Below are 20,705 nucleotides of genomic sequence, written 5' to 3' on the forward strand. Positions count from 1 at the left end.
GTAGTTGAGCAAAATATGTTAGTAGCACACTGAACAGAATTAGCTGGCGGGGTAAAAAATTGGAAATCATGGGCCGAGCCCGTGGCGCTCTTGGTAGAGTGCTGCGCTGGGAGCGCGGCGACGCTCCCGCCGCGGGTTCGGATCCTATATAGGACGGACCGGTTCACTCACTGGCTGAGTGCCGGTCACGAAAAAACGACAAAAAAAAAAAAAAAAAAAAAAAAAAAAATTGGAAATCAGCGCATACCAAAAAGAGGAGCCTTTTAACCAATCCATTTTTCGGTATAAAACATGGCATAAAGCCCAGTTTTGAAACATCTTGCTTTTTGCTATAAGGCAGAGGTTGACAAACTATGACCCTTTAGCCAAACTGGGCCCACCACCTGTTTGTGAACAGTCCATAAGATGAGATATATTTTTACATTTTTAAATATAAAATGTAAAATGACAATTAGCCTTTTGGCAAAAACAGCTCGTCAGAGAGTTCAAGAAATTATTTCTTGGCCCACAAGGCCTAAAATATTTACTATCTGATTCTTTACATAGAAAATTTGCTGACTCCTGTTTCATAATGATTGTGATTGCAAATGCTGGATGCCTGCCAGAAGCAAAAATATAGAGGCGATAATACAATTCAAAGTTTCAGATAATTTCTACCTATTCTTCACATAAAAATGTTTGCCGCTTAACCAAGAGTGAAGAGAAAATATGTAGACTGTACTGACTGTAAACCACAAGGAGATACAGAAACATATCCAAAGTAGATGCAGATAATGTAATTATCAAACACAAACTAAAAGAGCCCTGGTTAACATATACAAGGTATTGAAAGACAAAATGGAATATTTGGCAGAAAACCAGAAATGAAAAAATAAATAAATAAATAAATGACTGAAATTTCAAGAATTGAATTTAAGAACTCAGTAAATATGCTTAGCAGCTTACTGGACAAAGCTTTAAAGATAATAAGCTAAAAGATATATCAAATAAAGTATCTTATTAAACCATGAAGAAGCAGAAATAGAGAAAAGGTGGAAAGGAATGACAGATTTAAGATGTATCACATAAATGTGATTGAAGTTCTAAAAGGAAGGAAAGGACAGAGAATGTAATGGGAATATTCTTAAGAGCTAATAGCTGAGAATTTCTCAAACACTGAAGAAAGATGTCAAGCTATTGGTTCAGATCCGTTATGAAAAACAAACAGGATAATCAAACAAAATCACCCCTAGGTCATTGGAGTAAAACTGATGAGGAAAAAATAAAGGAAAAGTATAAATAATGAGTAGTGAAAATAAGCATATATTAATTTCAAAGGCGAGCACTTCAATTGAGACTGACTTATAAAATAAAAATACTAGAAGTCAGGGAAAATGTGAATATAAAGTCCTTGAAGAAAGAACTAACAAACTATAATTTTATTTCCAGATAGTAAAGTGATCTGATGACTGATTTCAGCTTCAAAAAAAGGTATACTAGTTTTTTTTGGACCAAACCTCCATAAAAAAATAAGAAAAGCCATTTAATGTTTTTTTATAAACAGAAAACATGATAGATATACCAAAACAGTGAGACTATGAGGAAACAGTATATAAGAAAGGGAGAAAGCACAGAGATGTGAGTGCAATATTTACCCTTTTTTTCCTTCATATTAATGACCACAACTGTCAATTTTCATTTTATTTTATTTTTTATTGAATCATAATTGATTGTACATACCTGTGGGGTAACTGAATATCAATATCAATATAGCATTGAATATCAATACCTGTATATAATATGTGATGCTCAAATAAGGATAATTAGTATATTCAATATTATACAATGTAATCATTTTTGTGGCTTTTCATGAATTTCTTGCTACTCCCCTTCCCCTCCCCTTTTCCCACCTCTGTTGGTCTCAGTTCTGTTCTCACCTTTTGAAAGTTCAACAAATTATTGTGATCATATGATAGATGATTGGATAAGGAAATTGTGGTATATATACACAATGGAATACTACTCAACCATAAAAAAGAATGAAATTCTACAATTTACAGAAACATGAATGGGCCTGGAGAAAATTATTCCAGGTGAAACAACCCAGGAACAGAAAGAAAAATACCGCATATTCTCACTCATAACCAGGAACTGAATAAATAAATAAATGAACAATAAAGAGAGACAGAGAAAAAGAAAGCAACAACAATCACCATAATATGTTGAACTTTTAGAAAACTAGGGGTGGAAAAGGGGAGGGTAGGGGGGATGAAGAGGGCTAATGAGGAATTGGAAAATGGACCCAAAGAATGATGATGTATTGTAATGATGAATAAGCTAACTATACTGATCTAAGCTATCTAAGAATAGAACAACAACATAAATAAACTAAAAAGCTTCTTCTTAGATTTATTTAGTGATTGAAAACACTGGCTAAGAGTCTGAGATGTGAAGGAATTCAGGACTCCTCAGACCAGCTATCATTAAACAAGCTACTTCAGCTCACAATCTCAGAACCTTTTTCTAATGACCTTTACTCTAAGGCTTGCCTTTGGGTTCTCATGGAATGCTTTGCTCAATTTCATCTGCTCAGAATTAGGGGAATGTATCCAGTTCTTGATTGGTGACAGATGACCACTGTTCAAAGTCTAGAGATATAAAGTTTCAAAAGCACCATCCTTATGAACCTTCCAGTACTCAAGGGATCTTATTTTAAAACTGTTTCTCTTCCAGGCCAATCACCTTCTTCCTCTACTTACATAATGACCTTTACATTGTATACATGTTGAGATCTGTTTATTCTACATCTGAGGTTTTTCTTTTTTCCTCGCAGAGGAATATAACTAACTTTTTACAATTAAAATTTCATGTCTGTCTGAAGCTGGTTCCTCTTTATTTAATGTTCCCCTGCCTCTCTTTTTCTATCTCTTGTGAAACATCAAAGATTAAGTGATCAAAGAAAATCACTCAGTTGTTACGTGTGCACACTCTAGCAATATCTACTCCATATAAACAGTGTACTCCAGATTAAAACTCTAGCAGTATATACTCCAAATAAAATGTCCCCAAAACAGACATTTTTAGTCAAAAGTGTCTAAACAAAACAACAAGAAATTAAATTCTGTTTTTTTAATGTGTACAAAAATGTACATATATAATACCCTTTTAAAATTTGTTATTAGGTATTTAAAAACGTTTAGTTTTTGTAACAAAAACATTTGGGCATGATTTGGAATTTTTAAAAATTGTTTTAACAAAAAATGTCAACACAATATTTCAATTTGTTCCAAATAGGCTAAATATTTTTATGACTTAAATGTATCACATTCTCTACACTGGTTTTATAAGTTAAGCTAGTTACTATTGCTTCTATAACTTTTATAAATTTAAAAATCATATATAAAAATAATTCTTCTTTAAGGGTTTGAAAGAATTCAGTTGTAAAGCCATCCCGTCCTCGGCTTCTCTTTGTTGGAAGATTTCTGATTATTGCTTCAATCTCATTGTTCGTTATTGGTCTGTTCAGGTTTTCTATCTCTTCTTGGTTCAGTCTAGGTGGTTTGTATCTATCCATTTCCTCCAGGTTTTCGTATTTATTGGCATACAGTTGTTTGTTAATCTCTAATGATTCTTCATATTTCTGTGGTATTGGTTGTAATGTCTCCCTTTTCATTTCTGATTTTTATTATTTGGATCTTCTTTCTTCTTTTTCTCTTGTTGACCTAGCTAATGGTTTGTCTATTTTATTTACCTTCTCAAAAAACTAACTTTTTGTTTCATTGATCTTTTGAATTGTTTTTTGTATCTCTATTTCATTTAGTTCTGCCCTGATCTTGATGATTTCTTTCTTTCTACTACTTTTGGGATTATACTGCTGTTTTTCTAGTTCATTGAGGCATAGTATTAGGCCATTTATTTGAAATCTTTCCACTCTTTTGATATAAGCATTTATCACAATAAACTTCCTTCTTAATACTGCTTTTGCAGTATGCCATAGGTTTTGGTATAATGTATCTTTATTAGTTTCAATAAATTTTTTGATTTCCTGTTTAATTTCGTCTTGGACCCATAGGTTGTTCGGGAGTCTGTTGTTCAGTTTCCATGCGCTTCGGTAGTTTCCAGAATTTTGCTTGTTATTGTTGTCCAGTTTTAATCCATTGTGGTCTGAAAAGATACTTGGGATGATTTCAGTTTTTTTTTAATTTGCTGAGACTTGATTTGTGACCTAGTATGTGGTCTACCCTGGAGAGTGTTCCATGTGCTGATGAGAAGAATGTAAATTCTATAGTTGTTGGATAAATGTTCAGTAGATATCTGCCAGGTCCAATTGGTCTAAGGTATAGTTTAAATCCTGTGTTCCTTTTTTGATTTGTTGTCTGAAAGATCTGTCTAACACTGAGAGAGGGAGAGAAATGCAAATCAAAACCACATTGAAATATCATCTCACCCCAGTTAGACTGGCTATTATTAAAAAGAACAATAGCAAATGCTGGTAAGGATGCAGGGAAAGGGGAACTCTTCTGCACTGTTGCTGGGACTGTAAATTAGCACAGCCATTATAAAAAAAACAGTATGGAGGTTTCTCAAGCAACTACAGATAAAGCTACCATATGATCCAGCAATCCCACTACTAGGTACATATCCAAAGGAATGGAGATCATCATGTGACAGGGATACCTGTTCGCCCATGTTCATTGCAGCTCTATTTACAATAGTCAAAATATGGAACCATCCTAAGTGTCCATTGACAGATCACTGGATAAAGAAAATGTGGTACATATACACAATGGAATACTACTTAGCCATGAAAAAGAATGGAATTCTGCCAATTGCAACAATGAATCTGGAGAAAATTATATTAAGTGAAATAAGCCAAAGAAACAGAAATACCACATATTCTCACTCATAACTGGTTGCTCAGGAGGAAGGAAGGGAAATAAGGATGGGGGGAAGGAAGGAAAAAAGCAAGTAATGAAGGAAAGAAAGAAAGAAAAGATCACAACAGTATGTTGAACTTTCAGAAGGAGAGAACAAACCTAAAATACTAGAGACGAGGGTGAGGAGTAAAGGGGTTTGGGAAGTGATAGGTCTGGTAAAGGGCATAAAGAAGTACCATGATTTGTAAGAATGAGTATACTAATAATAAATAAAAAAATTAATAAAAAATACATCAAAAACATATCTACAGAAAAAAATATATGTATAAATTATTTTTAAATAAGTAGAATTATACTAATGGATTTCTTTTAAAAAGTTTAATTTTATGAATTATTACAATGCCTAAAATAACAATAATTTCACATTAATGAGTAAGCTAAATTAAAATTTACAGATCTTTAACTAAATTTAACACAGTAACAAATTAATAAGTTATATGTGGATAACTAGATAGATTCTAAGTAAGGAACAGATACAAACCACTGGTCAATAAACGTAATTTTACCTATTACTTCCTAAAATATCAATAGATTAACAAGTATATACATGAGGTTTAGGAAATATAATTACAAACAAAATCTTCTGCCAACCCAGAAAACCTCTCTATTAATGTAAAAGGGGAACAAGTTTCTGAATGAATAATCATTAAACCAGAATGTGATGATTAAACCAGCATCACATGCAATCCACTGAGAGATTGTGTTGTGGTTTAATGTTTGTCCACTCCAAAACTCATGTCAAAATTTAAATTGTCACTGGAATAATATTAGGATGTTGGACCTTTAAGAGGTTATCAGATCATGAGGGCGCCACACTCATACACGAGATCGGTGCCTTTATAAAAAGGTGAGTTCGTCTCCTCTTGCTCTTTAGTTTTGTTCTTCCGCTCTCTGTCATGTGAGAAACAGCTTTCCTCCCCCTCCAGAGGATGCACCTTTCAAGGCACCATCTTGGAAGCAGAGATTTGGCCCTTACCAGACACCAAACCTGCTGGTGCTTTGATCTTGGATTTCTCAGTTTCCAGAACTGTGAGAAATAAATCACTGTTCTTTATAAATTACTTCATCTCAGGTATTCTGTTATAGCAGCAAGAAACTAATATTGCAAAGACAGAAAGAAACCCCACCCTTTTATATAACCAATCATGTGCAACCCATTTCATACATGTTCTTAAATGATAACTAATGGTCAAGTAAGAAAATCTGACAGCAGTATTAGTCAAATGTAGTTCATTCTAAATTAACCTGGCAATTAGGGAAGTCCCACCTGCATTTGCTAATTACTTTTATCCAAAGGAAATCAAAAGTTTTCATATCGTTAAGAGAGAAGATAGGTCTTTTAACTTGGAACCAGGCACAAGCTGAAGTTAGACTGCTCCTACCCTCCCATAGAAGTGGGGAGATTGGGAATCTATCTTCTTTGATGACTGCATCTCATTTTTCTCAAGCCCTCAGGCCCTTGAGAAAAACACATTCATGGACAGTGAAGATAATAGGAGAGCTGTTTTGTTTTTAAATAGGCTTAAATACATCTGAAAGGGGCAGAGAAAGAATTTATAATCACAAGTTTTCTAAAGTAAATGCTGTAAGGGAAATCTGTAGGGATGTCTCTTACCTTTCTTACTCTAGGGGAAATCAATATTTTGGAGGCATTTGTTTTTACCTTTACAATATCATCCCTTTGTTAGAACAGAATAGTAATAGTATTTTTTTTATTTTTAATTGACAAATAATAATTAAAGTTTCTCTCTTTTACTCAGATGATTGTGTTGATGACAAAACAGTACTAACCAAGTCAATAGGGACTATGATATAGAAATTATTCTGTTAGGTAACCTCCATAATCCAGTTAAATTTATTTTAATCCCTTTTAAAATCTTCTTACCCATTTCCTTCTGTAAAGCATATTTTAAATAATATAAACAAAAATTATTGTATTAAAAGTGGACACGTAAGTTTGGGGTCTGCCATATTTCAATAGCAGCTTTTGCAGTTCCGTCAGCAAAATCATTGTCTTTAGAAATTTAACCACTTTGGCCTGTGGGAAATCTATGATAAGTTACTGATGCATAGATAGTTGGAAAGCCTATAGCAAAATATCAACATTCTGTACTTACCTATCACCATATGAAAAGTGAGAAATTCTCAAGGAAATTACAGAATAAATAGCACCAGTTCCCACTTCTAAGATTTCCTAAATCTGTCCATTTTAAACCATTTGACAATTGCTCTCTAACTTTCTGGGCTTTTGATTCCCCTTTTCCGGCAATTTCTGAAATTTCCTGAGTCTCTTTCTACAATCCATCTTCAAATATCCCATCTTCTTGCAATAATGACATACAGTTTCCCTTCTCATTTTATTCTCTTTCTAAGTTGTCCAGATTAGGAGTTGCTTTCCTTATCAAAAACTTCTAACTGAGCACCTAACACAGAAGTTTTAAATTTCTTCTTTTCCTTTTTGTCTTTCTCTAGGTTGTCTCAAATGTAAGTAATACTGCTGAGATTCGAGTACTAGAATGCGCTTGCCATCCTACCACCTTTTCTCTAACTCAAATTTGGGTAGTCTGCAAGAGAGCGGTAAGGCCAGAGGGCATTTTTATCTGCTCTTGGATTCATGCTAATGCACTTTGAGAAAGTCTTGGAAAAAAGCCAATGCACAATAATTGGGGAACTCACCTGTCTTCACGGTACACCACTGCAACCTCTGTAGTGGGAAGGCTTCAAGTATGGCTGTTACACAGGTACCCATCCATGGGTCTCTATCACCCTTAGTTCTTCCATAGTTGTAGGGGAAGGAGGATGGTGGATAGTTGGTTTCAGGGGCCATCATATCTCCTGATGTGGTGATCTTCTCATCCCAACATCCTTGCTCCATCAAAGGAGAAGAATCTACTGGTTGCAGAATTCTACAAAACAGTCAGCATACATCCTGTACATGGTACTGTAAAGTGAAAACACATCATAACATACTTCTGAATATTTCTGGGGTGCAGAGAAAGGATGCCTTTAAGTAAGTAAAACCAGCTGGGGAGGAAGGCAAGTTGATTAGTAAATCTTATAACGTTTTTGTGCCCCTTCCCATGTTAACATCATCAGCTTGACACCATGGTTGTTTGCCTTTTTCCAAGTGACCAGGGGAGCTGTTCTCCAGCCTGCTGCCTTTATGCAGGGACTTAGTCATTTGCCCAAGTTCTCAATTATTCCATGATCATGTTTGTTTATCATGTCTGCTTTCCTAGCTCCGTGGTGTGGATGATAATTAAACTGTGCTAAAACATGAAGACAGTTCAGGGTTAGGCCATGATGCACACAAACCTATGCCCTCAAACAGAGCAGGTAATTCATTACCAGCTAACAAGGTTGTGTCCTCATCTCTCTTTGTGGAGAAATCCACTAATGAAGGGCAATGCTTATATTTTAATAAGCTGTTCAACTAGAAGCTGAAGTGCATTACAGGTGATCTGCAGAAGAAATTGCAAAGACCAAAAGAAATCTTAACGTTTTACGTACCCAAATATATACAACCCTTTTTCATACATGTTCTCAAGATAAACAACTAGTATTCAAGTAATGGGACTTGATAACACCATTTGTCACAAATATTTCAAACTAAACTTACCTGGTAATTAAGGTAGCTACCTGTGTTTGCTGATTGCCCTTATCAAATGAAAACTAATGTTCTGTCTTTATGACAGGAGGTAGGTTTGCAACTTGAAGTCAATGAAAGCTGAAGGTAAGCTCCTAAGCTTCCATGGAAACTGGGAGATAGGGGTGCAGAATTCCTAAATTACAATTCAGTAAGATGGATCCTAGGTTCTTGAGAAAAGATTCCTGGGCTGTAGAACTGGCAAGAGGTTCATTTCACTTTTTAAAGAGTTTACTTAGATCTCAAAGGGTCAGAGAAAAATAATCACAATTACAAGTTTTCTAAAAGAAATTCTCTAAGGAAAGGGAGGTAGGGGGAAAGTCTTCTCTTCTTTCACCAAGAAAACTCATTCTTTTATTTATTTATTTATTTATTAGGTTTTTATTTCCACTCCAATGTCTTTGGGTAATTATATACATCCAAATATGTATACTCATAAATATTTGCTGGTGAAGGAGAGATAAGTTAAACAATTACTGATTTTTTTGTTCACAAGTTTTCTCTTTGGTCTGGAGAAAAGGAATATTATTTCAGTTAATGGTGAATATTAATATAAACAACTTATTTATACTAAGTATAATAATTATAGAGAAACATGAATATATATATATACAGGATAATAGATACGATTTTCTATTTTAAAATATTGCAGCTCATTTAGATGGTAAGTTCAATATGATATACATATTGTTTTATATATATTCAACTATAGTTAAAATATCCAAATTATTATTTATTTATATACTTATATGTGTATGTCTAAATGCATACATATAAAATTATAACAAATCAATTTCTGTCATTATACGAATAAAGTAAAAAAAGGAGTAAAATTAAAATTTCCTCTAATTATTTTATTTTTATTATCAAGTTATTTTAAATATAAGTAATTCATAAAATTATTTTATGTCCAGATTAACAAAGCTTCCTTTTACTAACAAATTATTGTGTTAACCCTCAGTGCTTCTTGACATACTATAAAATAATTTTGAAAAGATTTATTATTTTTGGAAAAAAATGTTTCTTATAATCATTGCTGTTTATTACTCTATATTTTTACAAAGTTTCTATCATATTTTATTTTTAGATATTTATGTGCTATATCTTCATTTGTATATTGTATATCTTCTTTTCCTATTGAATCTATATTTGAGTAAATCTTATTTTAAAAATTATCTTTTACATTTATTTGTAATTATTTGTGGGATATAGTATTTTGTTTCAATACATGCATATCCTGCACAATGTTCACTTACGTAGATAGTATATTTTGTACCCATGAGTCCACTATTTTTTCTCCTTCCCTATCCCGCTACCTGTGGTAATCATTCTACTCTCTACTTTATGAGAACCACTTTTTTCCTTTTTTTTAGATTCCACGTATGAATGACATTATGCGGTATTTGTCTTTTTGTGCCTGACTTACTTCACTTAACATGATGGTTTCCATTTCCGTTCATGTTGCTGCAAATGATAGGATATCATTTTCTTGATAGTTGAGTAGTATGCGATTGTGCATATATACCACAGTTTTTAAATCCATTCATTTAGGTTGGTGGGCATTTTGGTTGATTCCATCTCTTGGCCATTGTGAATACTGCTGTGATGAACATGGGATTTATGATTTTTGATATATTGATTTCATTTTCTTTGGGTTTACACCCAGTGGTGAGATACTTGAGTGGTAGGATAGATCTATTTTCAGTTCTCTGAGGAAACTCCATACTGTTTTCCACAGTGGATGTACCAATTTACACTCCCACCAGCAATGTAGAAGAATTCCATTTTATCCACATCCTCACCAGCTTTTGTTACTTTTTGTCTTGTTAATGATAGCCATGCTAACTGGAGTGAAATGTTATCTCATTGAGGTTTTAATTTACATTTCCCAGATGATTAGAGATGTTGAGCATTTTTTCATATACTGTTGGCTACTTGTACGTCTTCTTTTGATAAATGTCTGTTCAGCTCCTTTGCCCATTTTTCAATTGGGTTATTCGGGTTGTTTTTTTGTTTGTTTGTTTGTTTTTCTATTTAATCATTTAAGTTCCTTGCATATACTCTGGATTTTAGCCCCTTGCCTGAATTATAGTTGGCAAACACTTTCTGCCGTTCTGTAAATTGTCTCTTCACTTTATTGATAGTGTTCCTTACTGTGCAGAGTTTTTTAGTTTAATGTAGTCCCTTTTATGTATTTTTGCTTTAGTTGCCTGTGCCTTTGTAGTCTCACTCAAAAAAGTGCTGCCCAATTCCATTCTGTGTAGCATTTCCCCTATATTTTCTTCTAGTAGTTTCATGGTTTCTAGTATTAAATTTAGGCCTTTGCTCCATTTTGAGATGACTTTTATATATCATGAGAGACAGGGATCTAGTTTTAATCTTCTGCATGTGGATATCCAGTTTTCCTAGCACCATTTGTTGAAAAGGCTGTCCTTTCCCCATTGTATGTTTTTGGCACCTTTGTTGAAAATCAGTTGGCTATAAGTGTGTGTGTTTATTTCAAGTCTCTCTATCCTATTTCATTGGTCAATTTGTCTGTTTTCATTCCAGTACCATGCTGTTTTGGTTACTATACCTGTAAAATTCATTTTGAAATCGGGAAGTGTGATGCCTCTGGCTTTGTTCTTTTTGTTCAAGATTGCTTTCACTCTAAAGGGTCTTTGTGGTTCCATACATTTTTTTTTCTGTTTCTGTAAAGAATGTCATTGGTATTTTGATAGGGATTGCATTGAATGTTCAGATTGCTTTGGATAATATGGGCATTTAGATGATATTAATTATTCTGACCCATGAACATGGGATATCTTTCCATTTATTTGTGTCCTCTTTGATTTTTTTCACCAGTATTTTAGTTTTCTTTGTAGAGGTGTTTCATCTCCTTGGTTAAATTTACTTCCAGGTATTTAATTTTTCTGACAGCTATGGTGAATGGGGTTACTTTCTTGATTTCTTCTTTGGCTATATATATGTTTTTTTGATAGAAAGGATATTGATTTTAGTGTGCGGATAGAAAGGATATTGATTTTAGTGTGTTGATTTTGTATCTTGCCACTTTCCTGAATTCATTTATTAGTTTCAGTAATTTTCTGGTGGAGTTTTTAGGGTTTTCTATGTATGGGATATGTTATCTTCAAGTAAGAATAGTTCCGCTTCCTCCTTTCTGATTTGAATGCCTTTTCTTGCTTTCTCTTGCCTTACAGCATAGGCTAGAACCTCTAGTACTACACTGAATAAGAGTGGAGAAAGTGAGCACCCTTGTCTTTTTCCAGATCTTAGAGGAAAAGCTTCCATGAATAATGAGACTGAAGCATAATAAGTCTTCCAACAAAGAAAATCCAGGATCAGAAAGCATCACTGTTGAATTCTACCAAACATTTAAAGAACTAAAACCAATTCTTCTCAAGCTCTTCCAAAAAATTTAAGAGGAAGGAATACTTCCAAACTCCTTCTATGAGGCCAGCATCACCCTCATACCAAAACCGGAAAAAAGACACCACAAAAAAGAAAACTACAGACCAATATCCCTAAAGAGCATAGACTGCAAGATCCTCAACAAAATACTAGCAAACAGAATCCAGCAACATATTTAAAAGAGTATACACCATGATCAAGATGGATTCATCCCAGGGATGGAAGGATGGTTCCAACTATGCAAATCCATAAATGTGATACCTTGTCGGGTCCGCCGCCAGCCAACCCGAACAGCCCTTAGCCTCGTTTCTTTTGGTGGGCGAGCGAATGGCCCAGGATTCCTCTTTCCCTCCTGTCCCCTTTGGAAGGAGATGGGGGAAGAGAGCTGTGAAGAGAGGTGAGCACAGCCGCCAGCCCCCCAAAAACAGCCCGGTTAAAGGACACTCAGATGCGGCAGGGGTTCTGTCGAGCACTTCCGTTTATTACCACACAAGCACTTGCTTTTAAAGGCAAATGGGGAAGGGAGGTTTTTTACATAATCTTATCAGCTTAAAGGTCAAGGGCATGCATCCTGTCTCAATGCCTAGCTATTGCAACCTCGAGCGCAGAAGCGTGTATTTGGCCAATAAGGGCGAAGGCAAGGTTCCCGCAGACACCCCCACCCTACTGCCTCCTGGTGCCGTCTTAGGCTGCTACATTAATACACTCTTGTGGGCCCATAATGGCGCCGCTTGTAATGTCACTTAAGGTGGAATTAGTTTTTAAGGCCCGACAATACCTCACTTCAGCAGAGTGTGTATCTTCTAATAAACCACGAAAGTGACTTAGCATTCTCTTATTCTGTTTTTGTATGAATGACTACTGCTTCTTTAGCAATTACAACTTCGGCCTATTTACTCCTCCCACCTTCTAGATTACATTTATTGAAGTATTTATTCATAGAATCACCCTTGTTTCCTGACAATACCAATCCAGGGTAGAACCACATTTCCTTGAGCCTTCCCCAAATCGCCACACACAAGCTCAAATTCTATGTAATTTCTATTACCCTCTGACTAAAAAATCTCAGAGTTCCTTGTGGTGTGTATTCTTCCTCATTGCAACAAGTAGTAAACTGAATATTGGTCAACAACAGGTGCATTCCTGGTAGTCTTTGGCTGAATGGCTTTGACAGAAATCATAAGACCATGTAATAATATCCTTAAAAAGCTAACAACAAGTATACGATAACCAAAGTTTTATAACCAGGGAAGGTACCATACAAAAATAAGGCAAAGTAAAGCATTTTCAGAAAAATGAGACCAAAAGAATATGCTACCATCAGAATTCACCAAAGAAAATATTAAAAGAAGCAGCTGAAAAAATAGCAATCACATGATGCCAAGATAATTGAATGATGGGTATCAGAAAGTGCAACATTCAAAACATCTTAATGCAGTTTCCAGTTTAAATCAATAATAATTACAATGTTGTTATATTAATATGATATTATATTAACAATAATGAAATCATGACATTTGCACACTATTTTGGAGGTTCTACTTGGTAGTCTAGAACAAAAACATGAAGAATCAAAGTAAATTTTATTTATATAAAATGCTCCTATATGTCTACAAAATCCAGACCCTAGTAAAAATATTAGAAATGATATGATATTTTTGATAGTTGGTTTTATATAAGTATTTTAAAAAATCAATATTTTCCATCCATATTGGAAATAAGCCTCTGAAAATGATAATTTTAAAATTTAACAAATTGTAATAGTAACAAAATTAAAAATATATTACAATAAATTTATAATGCAGTGAACAGAAACCATGTGAAAACAATTATGAAATCCTATCTGAAAACATAAAATAAATCTGCCTAAATAAACAGAGAATATGTTTTCAGATTGGTAAACTCAGCTCCATAAAAAATTAACTCAAGTCCAGAGAAATATATGAATTTCTAAATTGTAATATTATCAAATCCCAGTACATTGCTTTTTCACAGAACGTATGTGTTGGGAAAGGCAATCTCATGCAGACAGTCTTTATACCCCCACTTGGACACTTAAGAATGGGCCTTGGGCTGGAACAATGATCAAAAGGTAGAGAACCTACAAGGCCTGTGCTGAGTTTGTTCCCTTGTATGGGAACATCTTTCTCTGTTGCAAGCCCAAGGTTCTCTCCTTTGTTATGCTTATGTGTATGAATCACATGGCACATGACCAATTTTTTTTTAATTGACTTATTTATGTACATTTTTTAAAATAATCATGAAACAGAAAATGAAACCATGTTTCTGGGGCTCTGTACATTGGCAATCTCAGGCTAATGAGGAGGAGAATTAGATGGGGAAAAAGAGATATTAAGCTAGTCTTTTATAACATTACATCTTTTGCACATTTTACAATGATTTTTTTTGTCAGTTGTAATATAATGACTGAAGATTTAGACAAAAACATAACAAGGAAAAATTACACAAACTTTATATGTGTGTCTCAGGATCTAAATATTTCTATTGACCTCTTCATGGTGATGCTTCATTAGCCCCTCTCTGTACGAAATGTAGGAATGTAGATTACCCGAACGAGAAAGGTTGATTGCTTCTTGAAGTATCCCTTCCTAGGAAATAGGTCCTTTGAAAATGTTCTGCATTAGAAAATATATTTCATAACTTAGCATTCAAATTTGTTTTAAAATGAATAAACAAAAGACGTTTCATGAAATAGGGAAAGTTTGTTGAAATTACTGTAATCTCCAAGCATTTTCACACTTTGATTAAAAACAGAGCAATTTAATATGAAATTTTTTGAAATATTGTATCATTTCTGAGAGGTGGGGCAAGAGAGTTTAAGTTTTTAAAAATGGATTTTGGGGAGGTAGCATTTATTTTGAATGTTCAAATGTTTACACCACTTTATGCTATCTAAAGATTTCTTTGTATCAAAGTTGCAACCATGGTTCATTATTTTAAGTCCTTTTTGCTTTCAACATTTATTTTCTTGCTTTCCTGTGCCATTATAGATTTAACTCTGATGTTTACTTTCTACACAATAGCTAATTAGTTCCAGACACTCTTAAGAGCTATGCAATTTGAACCAATCTATTTTGCTTCCTCAGGTTAAGTTTTGAAATAATTCTTTCCTTAGAGGATAATAAGGATTTAATTAAAAATTTGTGTAAAAAATTTATAACGTTGCCTGAAACACAATTGGTCTTTTGTGAGTAGGAGTTCTTCTACCTTCCTTTACCATAACTTGACTATTCTTTTCTACATTTCATATGAACAAACATATTTATGCATTAGTCCTTAGAGGTTGTAACTGTATCTCAAATGTCTGGTGGTTGTACTGTTAAGATATAGGTTTAAAATCTTGGTTTTCATATGTAAATGTGAGGCTTAAGAAATAATGCCTCAGGATCTAAATAAACATCATTTCATAGCAAAAATTACTTCTTAGATTGTGTGGGCAGTTTCTACTACCAATACAAACAAAATATATGCACTGTATTTATAGCAACAGAGTGGAATTGTTAAAATAAGAAGCCAGGGATGGTCCCTCTTTACGGGACCGCTCCCATTTTCTAATCAAAAACAACAGATGGCCTAAACAGATAAAAGGTGGTGTCCAAGGAAAGTTAAGGGGGAGGGCTAAGCATAGAGAGGCAAGGCATGTGCACATTTGACCTTTTCAAGGATTGGCCTAAGCTTGGAAATCCCTGCCTGCTAAGCATATAAATATGATCTTTTGTGTTACAATAAACGGAATTGCCTGTCAGAACCCCTGCTGCGCGCGCGTGTGTGTGTGTGTGTGTGTGTGTGTGTGTGTGTGTGTGTGTGTGTGTGTGTGTGTGTGTGTTTGTTCCCTATCTGGGAGAGCAGCGGTGTGCTCACCCATCTCTTGGAATCTCTTTTCACCCTGGGTCTTGGGGGAGGGGGGAGAAAAGGGCAATCCCTTTGGCCCCAAACCTCTAGGGAAAAGAAAAACCTGTTGGCGTCCCATGTGGCCACCAGAGACGCCCAACACCTCCTCTAGTATTTGTCTCCTTGGTCATAAATGTAAAAGTTTTGTATACTAACAACCTAGGAATATGCACTTCTATGCATGGATGCACCTTCTTAGAATATGTATTCATTTATTCTACTCTTATCCACAAACATGCCACATCCACCACATTGTTATATTTTGTTTGCTTTTTCTAGCAGAAGCCTGTTGTAAATGGCAAAGGACAGAATGGAAATGTGTTCTTGAGATTCAGGATTTTAGGAAAGCTTGTTAAGAAAAACCTTCATACAAAAAATGTTAAGAATTATATTTTATCTACTCAGAGAGGGAATTGGAGAATGAGGCAGTGTGAGAAAACATCATCCCTTCATCCATTAGAAGTGTTCTGCAAGAAAGCCACTTTAGCATGGCGATAAGGTAAATAATTGCACAAGAACTGATACCCATTGACAGACCTTATATGGATACAGTTTGAATATTGAGAAAGAATATTCAAGTGTATTTCAAATAGGTTATATTTTTAGAAAACTTTGAGCTTGGATAAATCTCCATAAATTGAAGGTGAATTTTTAAAAAATAAAAAGTACTATGAACATTACTGCAGAACAAAGAACCAGCAGCTTTAGTCTAAATACATAAGGGGAGCATAAAATGGTTAGAATTATTTATCCATGTGATATGTAAATAGCTACACTCATTGCTTCATTTAGACCTGAAAATCACACAACAGAATCAATGTTTTTATCTCAGTTTTGCATATTAAGTAAAATAATTAAATAAGTGACCCAGATTTTCACAGGTAGTACATATGATATTTTGAATTTAAACCCAGAGAATATAAATTTGAACTCATTCCTAGATAGATAGATAGATTTTAAAGATTTTTTTCTCACCATTTTTTGTCTTTAACATTTTTGACTGGAAGGTATCATATCCTTATAATCCTATTACTAGAGAACTGTGTAAAGATGACAACAAAACAACTGGTCAAATTGGTCTAATTCTGTATGTATTTATTAGGAATATGTTATATACAAGTTCAACAAATCCTCATCCATATTTTAGAGGTATATCTTTCTAGCCAGGGCAGTAGATAATTGCTATCATTGAAACTGCTATCTTTTATCAATATTTGAGAAGATTTATACCTTTTGTTAGATTATTAGTACCATAAGAGCTCTGTATCTTGATTTATATAGCTTATACAGAAGAGTCCTGGTATCATTGCAGAGTGGGTCTAAATTTTGTCAGGCCTGAAGCTTCAATAAGTAAAGATGCCTTATTTAAGAATAATACACCATTGCACATACAAAATTAAGGTCTACAGCGTGTATTTATTTCCAATTAGAAAGAAAATCATAGCAAACAATAAATTTGGTAAATACCAAAATTATTACACCAATCAAAACATAAGGTTAATCTCTCATCTTCTTGAAATACCTCAGAAGTATAAAATTTTCTATTTGCTATATAGTCTTTGTCTCTTTCTATGAAAATATTTTTGTAAGATGGTTCGATAGAATAATAACTTGGTTTTCTAATATGTTTGGTAAAATTTTTATCATTTATATAGAGAACAATTATTTAATCTTCATAAAATTTTTTGTTGGTATCATTTGAGTTTTTAAGATTGTTACTAAAACAGAGAATTTCTATCAAGGTTTTCTGTTTTTCAAATTTCAGCAGTAAAAGACGAAATCCACATTTGTACTGTTAAAGTTCTGTGCCTTACACACACAGGGATTCTGATAAATTGTATTTGTAACTGTCTGTCAAAACGTAGCTACTTAGTGCATTTATAATTACACACACTGCATAATTGAGATTATTCTGTTTTGATGCTAATCTTGGCTAAACATTGATCGAAAGTGAAGATTCCACTTAAAAAGTGTGAAGATTGGGAGAATTTCTCACATAATGCTTTCTCCCAAACAAATATTTCATATCAAGTTTCTCTTCTATTTTCCACGTATTTCCACTGCCAGGGACCATAAGACACACATATACTGTACTAAAACCCTTGACTCTATACATAAATGAAATAACACCAGATGACACAACACACTAGGTGGTAACAGGTGTAATAAGGGTCATTTAAACTCCAGATGGTTGTCAATTATTTACATTTTCATAAAAAAGACTATAAAATGTCTTGACACTCAACTTTACTTGAACTAATTCCAAACTTTTCTATGGAAATTCCTATAAAGAGTATTGCGGAGGGGAAGGTGAATTAAAAATATATGTATAGCAATTAACAAATTTTGGAAAAATTATAGTACTTTTATAGATTTTACAAAGACATAAAAGCATACAAACACCTTGCTAATGTCTCTCAGGAAGAAAGGACTCTGTGCAAGTGTGAAAAGTTAGGTGCAGTCCACAAGATCACCTTCACTTCTGACACCAACTACAGTTTATCTGTCCAGTTTCTGACACCAGTACAAGTTTGTAGTTCCTCAAGCCTACACTCACTTGCAGTAATTCACTACAAAGACTCAGAACTCACTGACAGCTTTTATACTCACAGTTATGATTTATTACAATAAATTAATACATATAAAATTAGGATACAGATTAAAATTAGTAAAAAGAAGAGACAGGGTAGAGTCCAGGAAAGTTCCATTTTTGGAGGTTCCAGTTGTCTCCTGACTGTGGAGTCACAGACAGAGGTAACCTTTCTGGTAACAATATGTTAAAATGTTCAGGAAGTACTACCAATGTGTGAAGCTCACCCAAGCCTTGGGTCCAGAGTCTTTAGTGGGGCTCTATTACATAGACATGATTGACTGTTCACATGGATGACCTGAGCCTCCAGCTCTTCCAGAGGTTAAGCTAATCCTAGGTGACCCAGAGGGTTCACATCAAGTCAGATTGCTGGACCATCTGTCTTGGTCCAAGTTTCTTAGGTAAACAAGGACACTTATCACGCAGGATATCTCAAAGGCTTAGAGATTATCTTCCAGGAGCCAAGGGCAAAGGCCCAACCTCATTTTAGGCCAAGGTTAAAGTATCTACTACACAAAGAGATAGAACCTGAGGCTGAAATGCCATTGGTTTCACTGTAAATTTACTACCGTCAGGACCAGAATAAGTGATGAGCAATATCTGTTGAACAAATAAGTGCTTTCTCTTCTTATGTGTGTCTTTCTAGTCTTAGAAAATCTATATCACAAATGAAAATCTTCTAAAATTACCTGTGATATTAGAACATGTTTTTATGCAAAACAAATTGAATCAAAGATATAGTAGTAGACTCAGTTATAAATAAAAGTTTTATATAAATAAATCAATATTACCAATTGTATGTATTAAAAACACATTAAGTGGATAATATTCAACGTTCATTTACAATGCATCAAACTTACTATTTACGAATGGTTACAAAGTAGACGGTCAAATTTTCATAATTATAATTTAACTGTACATTAAATTGTATATAGTATTCCAGTTCATTTTCTATGTAATATCTTTCTCCTTCAAAACAAAGCTTAAGTGGTTTTGGTACATTACCTGAATGTTTTGATTCCCTTGAATATAGCACAGTGCCTGGTACGGAATAGTCCTTGTGCTTAATAAGTATTAATCGAAAGAATTTTTAAAAAATTAATGTAAGCCAAGTAATAAATGACTTTAATGCATGGCTTAATGGAATAGGTAATTTAGGTCTAATCAATAAAGTAAAACAAAATAAACTATATCTGTCACAGATTTTATTTGAGAGCAATGGAGAAAAAAACAGTTGTCATTTACTGAAAGAACATGAATTTCTGTGGAGTCAAGATATTTGTATGGAAAATGGACAGTGATAAATTGAGGCTACACACTCAGAGGCATTGTCAAATCATACATGTAGTAGAAACACTCCATGATAGAACAATTCATATAGTAGAAACATTTCATAATGGGTAAATAAATGAGACATTCTAATTAAAAAGTGCATTTATTCCGGTATTAGAACTCCCCCACGTCCACATGACAATTATCTGTCCATTTTCTAAGTTCCAAGTCAGTCACTTCTGAAAAATTTATTACACTGTGATGCTATTAAACAGATTAGCACAGGTGAAGTGTAAGGTCTATTGAACTCATGCGTAACCTCCTTTTCATCCACCATGGTCAAAATTTTCATGAGTCCATCAGTTTATTAAGGAGACAGGTGAGAATGGTAGTCATCATCAGATTATTGAAAGATTCCCCTTCATTGGGCAAAATCTGCTGAGTATTCACACAGTATACTGAAATATTCATATTTTCACTTTCACTTTGATCTGTGTGGATTTTTTTCTATAAAATTTCTTGACACCAACTGCCTTGGGTTGAGTGTACCCCCAAAATTTAGCTCCCATTGTGACAGTGTAAACAAGTTGGGAAGTCCTATTATGATAATTGAAAGATGGGGCATTGAAGAGGTGATTAGATTGTAAGACTATACTGTAGTGAATGAATTAAAAATGGTGGTCAGAAGGGTGGTACTGAAGGATTTAAAAGAAGAGAGAGAAGAGTCTGTCTCTCTCTCTGCTCCCTCATTTTCTGCCACACGAGATCCCTGGTTCACTGTCACCACCACCAAGACCCTCACCAGATGTGTTCCCTGGACTTTGGGACATCCCAGCCTCTGAAACTGCAAGCAATAAATTTCATTTTCTTACAAATTAACCTGTTCTGTATATTTTTTTATAAGTAAGTACAGGCACGGACTAATACACCAATCTACTAATCCTGCTTGTTCTAAAAC

The 20,705-nt window shown here is 34.2% G+C and overlaps 1 protein-coding gene across 1 annotated transcript in view; it reads right to left on the bottom strand.

Moving 5' to 3' along the window:
* Positions 1-6,428: 6,428 nt before the first annotated feature.
* LOC134384423 (uncharacterized) overlaps positions 6,429-20,705 on the bottom strand; it is a 36,820-nt gene continuing 22,543 nt past the window's right edge. The window contains 2 exon segments of the mRNA XM_063105936.1: positions 6,429-6,448; positions 7,593-7,805. Of these exon segments, the coding sequence (XP_062962006.1) occupies positions 6,429-6,448; positions 7,593-7,805 (233 nt within the window).

Source organism: Cynocephalus volans, chromosome 8 (assembly GCF_027409185.1).
Source record: "Cynocephalus volans isolate mCynVol1 chromosome 8, mCynVol1.pri, whole genome shotgun sequence".
Taxonomy (NCBI): Eukaryota; Metazoa; Chordata; class Mammalia; order Dermoptera; family Cynocephalidae; genus Cynocephalus; species Cynocephalus volans.